At 55.2% G+C, this 13,735-nt stretch overlaps 1 protein-coding gene across 3 annotated transcripts in view; it reads left to right on the top strand.

Moving 5' to 3' along the window:
* Positions 1-13,735, top strand: part of Iqca1 (IQ motif containing with AAA domain 1) — a 135,330-nt gene that overhangs the window by 109,535 nt on the left and 12,060 nt on the right. For all 3 annotated transcript variants that reach the window (XM_023722227.1, XM_023722226.1, XM_004637340.2), the window contains one exon: positions 7,830-7,916. In XM_023722227.1, the coding sequence (XP_023577995.1) occupies positions 7,830-7,916 (87 nt within the window). The remainder of the gene's footprint in view (positions 1-7,829; positions 7,917-13,735) is intronic.

Genomic DNA, 13,735 nt, shown 5'->3' with positions numbered 1-13,735 from the left:
GAGCCAAGTAGGTGAGGGAATCTAAGCCAAGTCAAGCAGGGATGTCTCCAGGGTCAGGGATACTTTCACCTGCAGAGAGAAAAGGAGGAAAAAAGAACCACACCCTTGCCAGGTGGTGGCCACAGTGTGCAGCACAGTGTGTGGCATGCTGTCACCAGAACGGGGACTCCAGGAGGAAAGAAGCAAGGGGACTGCACCTCTGCACACTCAGGCTGGGACGTTCTAGCTTCCCCTCTCCTGGAAGACATCCTGGGTGCAGGGCAGTGGATGCAGGGCAGGAGTTGGCAGGTGGGCGTGTCATAGAATGTTGTGGCTGTAAATCGGGCACATAGAGGCTCTGTGTGGGGCCAGGCTGGATGTCACAAAGAGTGAAGAATTTGTATCCCACCTAGATGCACATGGGGGTGCATGGAGCTTCCTAGCAGGACCTGTGCTTCCCGGGCTGGCCAGACCCAGGGCCACCCAGGGAGACCTCACATCTTGGTGCCACCAGAAGGGGCTGGAAGGCACAGGCTCACACGCAGTGAGGTGACTGCTGGGCCCGGCACCCTCCCCATCATGATTCCCTGCCCCTGAATTCTGCCCGGGCCATCAGTGCAGTGCCCTGTGCCCCCCACCCAGCTTGCTGCCTAGCAGAGTGGCCGCCCACCTGCCCTGAGCCTCTGCACACTCAGCTCCCTCCTTCCTCTTCTGTGCCTCAGTTTATCTTCCTCTCCACCTAAGGTCAGCCTAGCCAGGCTCCTGACTCTAGTACACATGTGCTCCTCTCTTGATGGTTACTTAATTTGTAAATTAATCAGCTCAGCTAACCTCCAGCGCGGACTTGAAATAACATCCAGGATCACATCCAAGGTGTTACAAGGAAACAGAAATTCAGAGTAATTCTTTTTTTTTTTTTTTTAAATTTAGGACAGGGTCTACAGGGTCTCACTATGTAGATCAGACTCATAGTGATCCTCCTGTTTTCAGCCTCCCAAGCGCTGGGATTATAGGCACGTGCCACCACACCCATTCTCAATCACCATCTCAGCGTGCCCCACAGGCGGAGCCAGCATGTCATGCCAGGAATCGAACCCCTGCTGCTGTGCTCTGCCTAATCAGGCACTTTAATCCACTGAGCTATCAAGCCGGCCCTCAGAGTGATTCTTAAGTAGTGGGAAATGTGGAACAGAAGGACTTCAGGTATTGAGGGCTTACATAGACTCCAGGGGCCACAGTACAGTAGTGTGAGCCCCCCAATAACGCACATCCATTCCCACCCCACACGCCAGCTCTGCAGCACCTAGCTACCAAGACCCAGGAGGCTACACAGGCGAGATGTCCCCACCTCCTCGGTGCCCCTGCCGCGAGCCGGCACACGCACACCCTCTGCCACATGCGGGATGCAGGAATCAGTGCTCCAGTCCAGCCTGGTACACTGGGGCATGGTACCTGGGAAGACTGCAGCTAGTTTTCTCCCTCTGTTCTCTGTCAGAAGCCCTAAAACTTACAGGGAATGGATCACTTAAAGCCAAAACATGATGGGTTTCAAGTTCGCCGATGCCCCTGGGGGGTGCTAAAGGTCAGATCTAGAAAACCCACACGGATGGAAAGGCAGGACACGGAAAGCACGTTTATCTAGAAATTTGTCTAATTCCGTTGTTGTAGGCCCAGAACGCCTGCCCGTTCGATGGGACTGAGGAGCCCTCTGCTGGCAGTTTCGGGAACTGTCCTACAGGACTTCGGAGAAGTCCAATTATGAATTAATTACATTTAATTGCCCATGACCTCAAACTATCTGCGGGTAATTGAAGAGAAGCCTTTGCATAGCTAAATGAAAATTAAAAGAACAAAGGATACCATTTTTCATTAGCAAATTGGCAGAGCTTTTTATGCTTACACTCGCGGCAGAGAGGTGTGGGAAGCCAGAGAGGCCGGGGCTCACTGCTGGAGACTCACACAGGTCTGCCCCGCCCGTTGGAGGCGGGGGGATTCCCCCGGGAGGGCGGCGACCCTTCCACCCACGACTGCTCCCGCAGGAATGGTGCTCCACGTGCTGAAATGCCCTCCAAGCACCGTTAGATGGGAGGCCACGGCAGGAACCTTCTAGATACTGAGGAACCGGACGTTAGAGGCACACACTATGGCGCCTCGAGTCAGCATGAAGTTGTAGCACAGGCTTCATTGGAAGCGGGCACAGCCCGCAGCACAGGAGGAGTGGCCCACTGCTGCCAGCGTGCATAGGGCAAGGCTCAGATGCCAGGCAGAGGGGAGAGGCGTTGCCTGCGCCAGGCCGTGCAGGCTGGCACTGTCACTGGTGAGTGAGAGCTGCTCCAGCGCTAGCAGAAAGCAAAGAGGGTCTCCCCAAAAGGCCTCTGCCGGTCGCACCTGCCAAGCGCATCTGGCTTCACTCCTACCTGCCCCCAGGCCCTCAGTGAGGGGGACCAGGCTCTCTCCCCACCCAGCCCATCTTTCCACCCTAGCCCTGAACCCACCTGGCAGCTTGAGAAGACCCCCCACACACACCTCTCCATGTTCACCGTCCACCCACCCTTCGGGAAGAACTGCCCTGCCCCCTCCGCATGGTGTTGGCTTTTGCCCTCTGTTTCTGCCAAGGTCACCAGCCACATCCTCATGTCCAAACCCCCAGCAGCACTGAATAGCTCCACCCATTCCTGTCTTCGCCTGGCTCCAAGAGTGGCACTGTCTCCCACGGCCCAGGACATCCCCACCCCTCCCCGTCCTCCATCTATCTTCCCTCTTGCTCTGTGGCCCCCTCCCTCTGCTCTGTGGGTTCCTACCACCCTTCCATCACTGCCTCTCCTGCACTCTCCATGTTCCCTCCCTGCCCACTGTCCTCAGGCTTGAGGTGCCCTCAGCAGAGCCCAGCACTCACTCCTCATCCTGTGCCCTCCTCGGACCACCATCCCCCTCCTCCAGGCATCCTGCTGCCAGATCCCACCACGCCTGGCCGATTCTGTCCTCACTCCACCCTCTGCCCCCCATACCACCTGCTCAACCTCATGTCCCTGTCAGAAGCTTCTGGCTGCCATCGCCTGGGCATTGCACCATCCTCAGCCGGTGGCAAGCCTGCATGGTCACTGGACAGGCCTGTGTGTCACAGATGGGCTCAGACTTTCTGATTCAAGTCTTCCCCGATTCCCCATGGCTTCTGAGATGCCACAGCATGGCTACAGCCTCCCTGGTCTTTCCACATGCCCCTGCATGAGGTGCCCCATTCCCTCCTCCTATCTCCACATGCAGCTCATCCTCCCATGCCAGGACCTTCTGGAGACCTTGGAGGGCATGTGGCTGTGCCCTCCTGCCTTTGTTACTGTTCTTGTGGCTGAGACAAAATACCTGATGCCCAAAGTCGAAGGAGGAAAGGTCCCCCGAGCTCACAGCACACAGAACTTTCCGTTTGTAGTCAGCTGGCAGGGGGGCCTGGCAGAGGGGGTGAGCAGGCAGCAGAGCGAGAGGCAGTGAAACACCCTGCTGCACCCTGCATGCCTTATGTCTCACCCAAGCTGCACACATAGGCAGCGCCCACACCCAGAGAGGGGCACCCTTACCTACCCAGAGCTGTGCAAGCCAGTCGGCGGACTGAGTTAGGAATTACGTGCCCTTGACCCCAGCACTGCACACTCTAGCCACCTCTGAGAAGCCCTCATACCCCCTCAGGTCTCCCAGTCACCCTGGCCGCGCCTCCCTTGCCATCACTAGCGGACTGTGCTGGTACCCATCACCCATGGTGAGCCCCTGGAGTTCAGCCTCCGTGCAGCTCCTTGTGCCTGGCACCTCCACACTCCTCTGCTCTTGTTTTCTGAAGAAAGAGTGGGAGAGGAGCCTCGTTCTACACTCCAGCCCAGAAGCGTCTGGGCCCCTCCTCCCTCCCCACTAGTCTCTTGAACATTAGCAGCCAGCATTTCACACTGAGTGTCTCCGTCCCCAGGGAGAGCAGCCTCACCTCCTCGGGTCCCTCCCTGGAAGCAGTTCCACATACCCCCTCATGTCCTCCCAGGACTGAATGTGGTCACCAGGAGTCCCCTGACCACTCAGAGCCCCAGGGAGGGGTGGGAGAACTCTCCAGAGACCAGCGCTCTGGAGGACAGGAGGGCAAGGTTCTGTGATCTCCCTATTGGCAGGAGAAGAGCATGACACAGTCCAGGTCCAGACACCCCAGGCCAGGCGTCTTATGTTCCATGGCAGCAGTGCTGCAGTGCCCACTTAGCAGCACAGCTTGCGGGCCAGGCTCACCCTGCTTCCCCAGGTGCGTGGCCAACCCTCCCAGGTTGCTCCGTCTCGCTAACCTCACCGTGAGAGGCAGCCTGTGGCCAGTAAGGCTAGCAGTGTTGCCTTGCACTCTGCTGTCATTGTCAAAGACCTCTCTTGGGAAATGCTTTGTTTCATGCTGCAATAGTTGAGCCCTTCCAAAGGGCTCCCCCAGCCTGTGTGACCCCAGCCTGTGTGTCCCCAGAGCAGGTGAACAGCCTGGGAAAGGAATCCTTTTGCAGTCGGTGCTAAGAAATGCAGGAAGCATGGAATTCTCCAGGGAAAGCCAAAGAAGCAGGCAAGCTAAAGGAATAGGTAACTTCTGCACTCAACAGAATGCTGCAGCCAGAAGTCCACCGGCCATGCCCAGGAGCTGGAAGTAGACCTGTGGATCTCAGGCCAGGCCCAAGCTTTGCGTCTCTTGTGTTCCATGTCCATGTGCATTTTACTCAGCTCTAGGAAGAGAAGGGCAACACCAACGTGCTTGTGTCTGTGACTCCCTTAAGTGGGACCAGAGACCCAAAGTGCATAAGTGGAAGCTAGGGGAGAGCCGGTGCTTGCCAGCTGGACACAGGAGAGGAGTGGACCCTGCTTTGGCAAGAATACAAGGCAGCCTGAAACGCAGCCTTGATGTGAGAAAGGCTGGCCCAGTGGCCTCAGTAGAAGCTGGGTAAGTGTGGAAGGAAAGAAGACGTTGGCCTCTGTTGCTCTGCGTTGTCTTTCTCCTAAGAAGCTTAAGCCTTCTGCATATCACATTGCATTGTCTTGTTTACTTTAAGGACTAGGAGGAGTTCCCTTTCGACTTTAGGCCCAAGCAGCTCTTAGCAAGGAGGGTCCAAGGAGCCCACTTCCACAAGGGCCCTGTGACGGCAGCAGGAGCCATGTTGGATGGAAGGTGGACCCTGAGCGGTGCTGGAAGGCAGAACCAGCAGTAGGTGGGGATGCCAGGGTGACACCCACGCCTATGAGGTGGATGGCCAGACACAGGGAACTGGCAGAAGGCAAGACTGTGAGTTGGAGAAGGGGAAACCAGTTTTGGCCTGCGTTGAATCCAGAAGCTTCCAGAAGGCAGGCACCACACTGGGAAGTGGTCCTGAGGACGGTGGGGCCTCATGAGCACAGAAGCTAATGGAAGTTCCTGGGGAGCCAGAGAGGAGCCCCAGGTGGAGTTGAGCTGCAGGAGAGCAGAGCAGGGATGCTGGATGAGAGGCCAGTCAGGTGTGTCCAAGCAGGAGGACTGAGGCTGCAGATTCTGGCCTTGGCTGTGCATAAGCCCCAGGGGGGAACACAAATACCACTGAGGCTGGACAGCAGCCCTTTGCTCTAGGCTGCCCAGGGCTAGTCTCAGCGACAGCCTATACAGGAGGGTCCTTGTCTGGGTGCCCAGCACCTGCCGCCTTGTTCACGCTGCCCTGCACCTGGCACACAGCGTCTGCCTCCTGTGAATTATGAGCATAATCTGTGACCAACACCACCCAGAAGCACCAGAACAGGGATCCCAGGAGTGGCTGCGCTGCCACACGCAGGCAGCACCCATGTCCACACCTCTCCCTGTCCTCCGTGCTGTAGCTGGAAGCCCAATGCCTACGCACAGTTCCCTCAGATGGGCTCCAGGTGATGGGCAGGTGCATGTTCCCTCCTGTGCGCCTCTCTGGGCTCGTGATCACAACTGGAGCTCGCAATCTGCAGCCCGAGTCTCCTCGTGATCTGCATGTCTCTCCAGGGCCTCCTCGGAGAATGGCAGCACACATAAGCTAGGGCTCCACTGAACAAGTTGCTTTGACATAACAGCTAATTTTACTAAATAAAGGCTCATAAAGGAGGGAGGGAGGGAGGGAGGAAACAAGAGGCACTCCTTCCTGCTGCAGCCTTTGTCCATCTTGTTTGATAAAAGCTGTGGCCATTGGTTATTCAGAGATTGTGAGCCTATGCTACCAACATCACCTTCCCCTAGGAAACCGTGCAGACAGCACCCTGGAGGCAGCACCAGGGAGTGCTGGCCACAACCTTGCTTGAGTGTGGAGAGCAGACTCAGCATGCAAACAGGCACCGAGGGTTTGGCCCCGCAGCTCAGCACCACAGTCCAATGGCATTGGGGTGGTCTTCTGCTCTGTCCATCTTCAAAGCAACAGCTACTCAGACTCTCATGCCAAAATCTAACTCACAGCAGTCAGGCCACAGTGCAGGCCACCCCAGATTCAGCAAGCCCAGGAGCGGATGGGCAGGGGGTTGGAGGAGTGATAGCCCATGAAGAAAGGAGCAAGAATCAGCACACAGGGCTTGGGTCTGAGCCCGCTGACTCACAGCTTCAAGGCCTGGGTTCTTTCTGGGACAGAAAGATGCCTGCTGTCATCTGTGTTCATGGAGGAGAAGAGAGGATCGTGCATGTAGCCTCTGCTGCACCCACCAGCCTGGCCTTCTATCTTGCTTCTGCTGCTTCACAGACGTGTGGCCCTGGCAACCCATGGCATTTTCAGCTCTCTGGGTCCCCATCTGTAGCACAGTAACAGCAGTGGCACACACTCCTCAGTGACTGAGTTTTCACATGTTAGGAAAACCCAGGAAGGAGGCTGTGCAGGCACCTTCCAGCTCTACCGTGCCATGCCTGTGCCCGACCCCAGCACACTCTGCCAGGTCACTAGCTGCTGGCATTCCTGGCAGGCACCACCTGCAATGCCTGGGGGCTGGGACTTAGACCAAGGGTTGCAAACTCTTAGGCTTTGTGGCTCTCAGTCTAAAACTGTGTCGGCTCCCTGGTGAAGCATGGTGAGTGCTGTTCTCTCTCTCTCTGAGTGTCCTGGCCAGGAATGCACCTGCCCAGCATCAGGCTGCCCAAGGATCAGGCTCTGCCGCTGTCCACACTAAGCTGTTTCCAGCACTGACTTGCTGCTTGGCACATAATGTTGGAGAAACAGACACAGCCAGGGTGTCCCTAGCGACTCTCTCACCACTCGCTGAATAACTGTCTTGGTTTAAAGTCATACCTGCTGCCTTAATGATGCTTTAAGAAATACATAAATAGGAGTACATATGTGGTTGAAACTGCTTTCATCTGTCTCAATTTTGCACAAAGCACAAATTGTTGCAAAAATACCTGAACTTTGTACTCATGGGGGTGCTTTGAAGAGATTGTTAGGTGTGTGGCAATTATTCACAGAGCATGCAAAGGCCCCTCCCAACTCTAGCACAAAGCCCTGCTCACCCTGGAGGGGCTCAGAGCCTTCCCTGGGGAGCCTTAGCCACAAAAGCACAGCCAAACAAATGGCTTGGCGGGGCCCTTGTGTTGGATAACAAACTTGAATAAATCTGTGGAAGGCAAGTAGGCTGTGATTAAAACTTATGGCCCGGATCCCATTCCTCTGCAGCAGACAGTACCTGGTTTATTGGAAGCCAAAAGGGCTCATGATCCTAAAGCAGATTGTATGTGCCTCAGGATAGGCCCCAGGGGTGCAGGGAGACACAGGTGCAGGAATCGGGGGTGCAGAGGGGTGCTGGGGTGGCACAGGGCCTGGGCACCTCAAAGCCCTGCTGTCTTCATGTCCCACTCACTTGTCACCTCAGCTGTGCTCTCTCGGCAGGTGGCTCGACAGCTTCAGCCATCCGTGGTTTGGATTGAAGACACAGAGAAAACCTTCTACAAAAAAGTACCCAACGCTGAAAAGCAGGTGAGCATGTCTCCCTCGCCTCTTTCTTTGACCATTCCTTCCTCCAAGGGAGCCCCAACACACAGCATCATCTCTGCTTTTTTGAGAAAGTCTTGTCTTTTCAATGCAAAAAGGAGACAGGGCTTTTAAATCTCCTGCAGTGGTCTCTGCCTGCCCGCCTGCCTGCCTACCTGCCTGCCTGCCTGCCTGCCTGTCTGTCTGTCTGTCTGTCTGTCTGTCTGTCTCTCTCTCTCTCTCTCTCTCTCTCTCTCTCTGTGTGTGTGTGTGTGTGTGTGTGTGTGCACACACAGGCATTTGAAAGGATCAGGATCTGATCTTAGGAGGCATAATTTAGAAGAAAATGAAAGAAAACAGGGAAGAAAGCAGGAGGGAAGATGTTTTTCACCCCAAACATACAATTCAAAGAGAATAAACCATTTTGGGAGCTCTGCTCTGTCACAGCCCAGGCACACAGCGAGTTATTATTAAGGTTTCCTATTGTTCATCATAATACATAGCCAAAGACCTGACATTTATGAACAAAGAGCATCAACAGAATTGCTGAGTGCAGCCTGGGGGGCCCCGGGAGCCCCTTCAATGGCTTCCTTCCTCCTTTTCTCTCCATTCAGCGTCCCCTTCCCTGACACCTCCCCACACACAAATCACAAGCAATTTCTCACAAGTTAAAAAAAATTGCAGATACACACGATTGTTATTCCACATCAATTTGGACCAAAGCAAATAGTGGTTAACTGAATTTCTGATTAAGTTCATAAGGATTTTAATCACTTTTGATCTTTATGTATTATACATCATCTCTAGCAGGTAGAGATGATTTGGAGGGAGAATGAAAGCTCGTTCCTTTCTTCTCCAAATGAGCCTTGATTGCTCTGTCATTTGAGGAACTCTTAGGAGAGCTCATTTATTATTTAATCTGGGAGCCTAGCGCTTAGCTCCCTCTGCTGGCCGCTACACTGAGGCGGAAGTAAAAAGGCAGGAGAGCCAGAGCCGGATCCCAGGTCCGGATCCGAGTGGCCACACACAGGAAGCCCTCGCAAGGCAGCTCACTGGGGGGGCAGCGACAAAGGGGCAGCAAGGTGATGCTGACAGCCCTCGCCCCCAGGCCCTCCCTGCCTCAGCTCCTGTCCCAATGGTCTTCTCTTGGGTGCACACACATGCAGTCCCCTTTGGTTTATTCCTGACGCACATCGGGGCTTTCCAGAGCCCAGCTCTCTGTGGGCAAAGGGGACATTTACTGCGATCATTCTGCATGAAGGACCCACCCATGGCCATGCTGAGGTCCTCTGCACAGAGCAATGCAAATTGCAGACACCTGGGCCACATAAGAGGAAAGGTTCCCAGGCCCGGACCTCCCCAAGGCCATAGGCCTGAGCCATGGATGAGGGGAAGGTTGCGAGAGGGGTCGTGTCCCACCTGGCCAGCCTGGCCAGCACCGCCCTACAGGAGAGGTTAGCAGTCCCACTCCGTCTCACCGTGGAAGGGGCTCGCTGGGTAAGCTCAGGGGAGCAGAACCAGGGCTCCTGTTGCCTTCCTGCAACTCCAGGGCCTGGGCCTGTTCTGTCCTCTTCCCAGACCCCAGAGTCCCCTGAGGGTGGCCTGAGCTCCTCAGCAGCAGGAACAGCAGAGGGCAGCAGCGAGTCAAGGGGCAGCAAGGACCTGGGAAGAAGGGTTGCCAAGCCCTGGGCTGCACAGCTTGCTCCCCAGAACTCGGCAGCCTTTCTCCCACCCACCTCAGATGCCATTCCAGGTGTCCCCACATCCTCCTGAACACGAGGTTCAAGAAGCAGAGAAACCAGGGAGCCTGGGTGCTGTTCCTCCCCCCACACACACAGCCACAGCACCTGCTTGATTTGCCCAATCCCAGGAGCATCCCTCCAGTAAGAAATTCTAAATCGCAGTGTGCGACTCCAGCTCCGGGGCCTCCAGATTGAACCCTCCTGGGTGACCCATGGGGCGCTCCCATGGTCATGACCAGTGACATGCCGGCCACCGTGGCTCCAAGCTGGAGCCTTGCCTGTGGGGACAGGAGGCCCTGACACCTGGGACCGCCACAGCTGGGCACAGAGGCGGTGTGCTCACTGCAGCACTCTGAGTGCCTGGTTCTGCTCTCTTCCTAACAGGGCCGAGGTGCCAGCAGTGTGTGCTGGGACTCCAAAGGCAGAGCCAGCCTAGAGGATGCTGAGCACATCCTGGTTCTCCCCTTGGCCATGGGGCCAATCCTCCTTGCATGTGCCCCACCACAGCTTTGACCGCAGGTCCCCTCTGAGCCTCTCCTGAGCAGTGCTTTTCAGAAGGTCCTCAGGCCAGTCGCGAACTCTGCACCCTCCTGCTCACCTCCTGCTCCTTGTCCTCCTCCCATCATCCCTCGAGAAACGCTCCCACCTGAGAATGCAGGGGTGCCCACCCCCACCCACTGCCACCTTCATAAGCATTGGCCTGCCCTAGTTAGGCCTGTGCTGGCCCTGCCTTCATTCCCTACCTCTGGAAGGAGCTTTGCCCTGCTGGGCTGCTGCGCAGCCTGTCTGCCTTTATGTCTAGGATGAAGGCGGGGAACAGCAAGGCCAAGACAAAGCAGCCTACACCTGCATTTTCTGCACCATTACTTCTCTGGCCAGGCCCTTCCCTGAACTGCTGCAGTGTCACCACAGGGTAATCACAGGCCTTCCTGGTGCTGGCTGTGGCAGTTGTTTGGTGGCATTATCTGCAGAAAAGCAAATTGCCCTTGTTGAGTGAATGCTGGGCAATAACTGGAAGCTGCCCACAGTAATACAGTTGTGAGGGGCTGGCAGGGCCGTGGGGTGGTGGGTGCGGAGGCTGCCAGGCGATCGTGGGGACATCCCCAGCATGATGGATGAGTGTGCAGTGGGGATGGCTCTGAGCTGGAGTAGTGGTGTCACGTGGAGGGGAGCTGCTGACAGGGCAGCCACGCCTCCTGTTCCTGTTCCTGCTGATGGGGCTGCACCTCACCAATTGCAAGGCTGTCACACAGGATGCAGCTCAGGATCAACATTTGTCATCCAAATAGACTAATTCATTTTAAGTGTCCATGAACTGCATGCAGGACATGCATGGAGCAATGTCATCTTCTGCTCAGAAGGGCTGAAAACTGCACCATCCCTATGGCAATGGCACTGTAGGGGCAAGCTGGTTCCCTGTAGGTGTGTGGACCCTGGTGGAATCTCAGCCCAGCCCCTCGGGGGCCCTTGGATAGGTCCTCCAAAGTCTTCGGGCAGCTCAGCTGTGCACCCCACACATCCCATTCATTCCCCCGCCAAGCTCCTTAAAAGAGTCCTCTGTCACCCACCACCATCTCAAACCACCACCATCGGCCTGCTGCCCTCCCCACGCCATAGGAAGTGTTCCCATAAGTTCTTCAACACAACAGAGGTATAAGACTTCTCTGAATATTGCAAAAGCATTGTGGAGAAGTTTTAAAGAAGACCTAAGTAAATGGGAAGACATTTCATGTTCGTGGGCTGCAAATAACATTGCTAAGATGAGAATCTTCCCCAAAGTGACCCACGGATTCAGTGCAGTTCTCATTAAAATTCCAACTGGCTACTTTGCAGAAATTAATGCACTGATCTTAAAATACACATGGAGAGTCTAGGGCCCCAGCTAAACTAAAAGTCAGGAAAGTCATTTCCCACCTTAGCATGACATCGTAGCAATCAAGACAGCATGGTTCCGGCACCAGGGGAGACAGCTCAGTGGAACACAACTCAGGTCCAGAAGCAAGCCTTACACTGACAGGCAGCTGACTTTTAACAGAGGGGTGAGGACAGCTCCATGCACAAGTAATCTTTCCAACAAATGGTGCTGCGATAGCTGGACAGCCAATGACAAAGGGCTGAAGGTGGAGCCCTGCCTCTTGTCCCATGCAAAGAACACATAGTAAACCTGCGAGTAAGAGCGAAAGTTCTAAGACTCTCAGAAGAAAGTGTGGACATGAATCTTCATGATTTTGGGTCAGGTGATGGCTTCTTAGATGTACGACCAAAAGCGCAAGCAACAAAAGAAATTTTAAATTGCGCTTAATCAAAAAGTGCCTTGTTACAAAGGAGACCATCAAGGAAGCGAAAGGAAGCAGAACCAGTACTGAAGGGCCCAGCTCAAAGGGAGTCTCAGTCACAGAGTGGGAGGCAGCGCCAGTGCACGTGGCCTGGAGAGGACTCTGTGAAACTGCGCAGGTGAATGACTCCCTCCACCGACTTCCTGCTTGGAAGACACTCCAGGAGGAGCCTAGAATCCAGCCTTCATAAAACAAGAGACACTTCTGTCCCTGGATGCTGCCTCTGCCCTTTTCCCAGCTGCCTGCATCTCCTGTTGCTCTGGTCTTCCATCTCTACTTTGGTGTCTGCACTCACTGTCCTCTCTGTCCTGCTGCCTTCTTGGGGTCACACCTCTGAGGGGGTCTCTAGAGCGTGTCCCTCCCCCTCGCCCCCTCCTCCCCAGCCCCATCTCCCTTACCCTTCTGCGCCTTCTGCACCCTGACCCGTAAACTAGCTTTTGTCTGTGGACTCACTTTTTTGCCTCCCTGCTGAAGTTCCACAAGGTAAAACCTCTGTGTCGGAAACTTCCCTCCAACTTTTTCTTTTGAAGTTTGTCTTAGCTGGGTCGTATGAATTTCCTTGTCCATTTTAAAAGCCCTAAACTTGTATCCAATGGTGGATCTGCATGGAGCTGCAGCTCCATCTACATTTAAAAATGAGCAGATCTAGAAGCTTCTTGCAGAAGACAAGAGACAGGACTGTGGTGACCCCTGCAAGAGCACGTGCCCAGGGCCAGGCACTGCGTGGAACTGTCTGAAGTACAGCACTTCTGTCATCCCCATTTTACAGACGAGGAGACTGAAACCCAAGTGAGTTCAACATGTTGTCTCCAGGCTCAGAGCTGGAGCACCTTGACTGATTCAGAACCCAGTGGCTTAAGCCATGTTGTAGGGCAGAGCTCCCCAGGCGAAGGCCTTGCGAGGAACCTGGGAAAGGGCAGAACTGAGTGCGTGGACTTGGGCCCCAGCCATGGTCAGCCAGTGACGCTCTGCTGACCCTAACCCATCTCCACAGCTGCTCACAGAACAGCTCTGTACAGAAGGACTTGGGGCAAGGAGGTGGGCAGTGCAGAAGCTGGGGATTACTGTGAGGCAGAGTGCGGGGGCAGGTGGACCTCAGAGCGGTGAACCATGCAGGGGAGCAGAAGTGGGGGCCTGGGGAGAAGCCGGCGTCCAACAGGCGCTGGCTGAGCGCCAACTGCGCGCAGAGGCCTGGCTCCTCGTTGCGCGGGCCTCGATCCCTGTTTCTGCATGTCCTTCCTGCTCTATCCCTGTGCTTTCCAGGGCCCCAGGAGGCTCAGACAGGGAGGACAGGTCCTCAGGGCTCTTCCAGCTCCCCAGCTAAAGAAGACAAACACAAAGAAAGTGAAGACAGAGCATGGGAGGGAGAGAATATTTATATACTCGGATAAAAGCCTCGTACCTGGAACATCCAAGCAGCACCTGCAACAACGCAAGGATGGGGATGCAGGCCCAGGACTGTCACATGGGCCCAGGAGCCAAGTTCACCTTCTCCCAAAGAAAGCAACAAGTGAGCAGGAGGCGCAGGGAAGGCGCAGAGTGTCCTCAGCCCGCAGCAAGGTGGGGGCAAAAGGCCAGGCCTGACCTGGGAGGCTCTGCGCACCCCACCCTCCTGCCTGCCTCATGTCCTCCCTTCCTGTGCCACTGCTACTTATTCTTGACTTGATGGTTTGTGAAGAAAAATCTGCCATTATTCTGATGGGTTTTCCTTTAAATGTGATCTGTTTCTTTTCTTTAGCGGCTTTTA

This window comes from Octodon degus, unplaced genomic scaffold (assembly GCF_000260255.1).
Source record: "Octodon degus isolate 3935 unplaced genomic scaffold, OctDeg1.0 scaffold00089, whole genome shotgun sequence".
NCBI classification, from domain to species: Eukaryota; Metazoa; Chordata; class Mammalia; order Rodentia; family Octodontidae; genus Octodon; species Octodon degus.
Note: the sequence above shows the minus strand (reverse complement) of the source record. Positions and strands in the feature narration are given on the sequence as shown.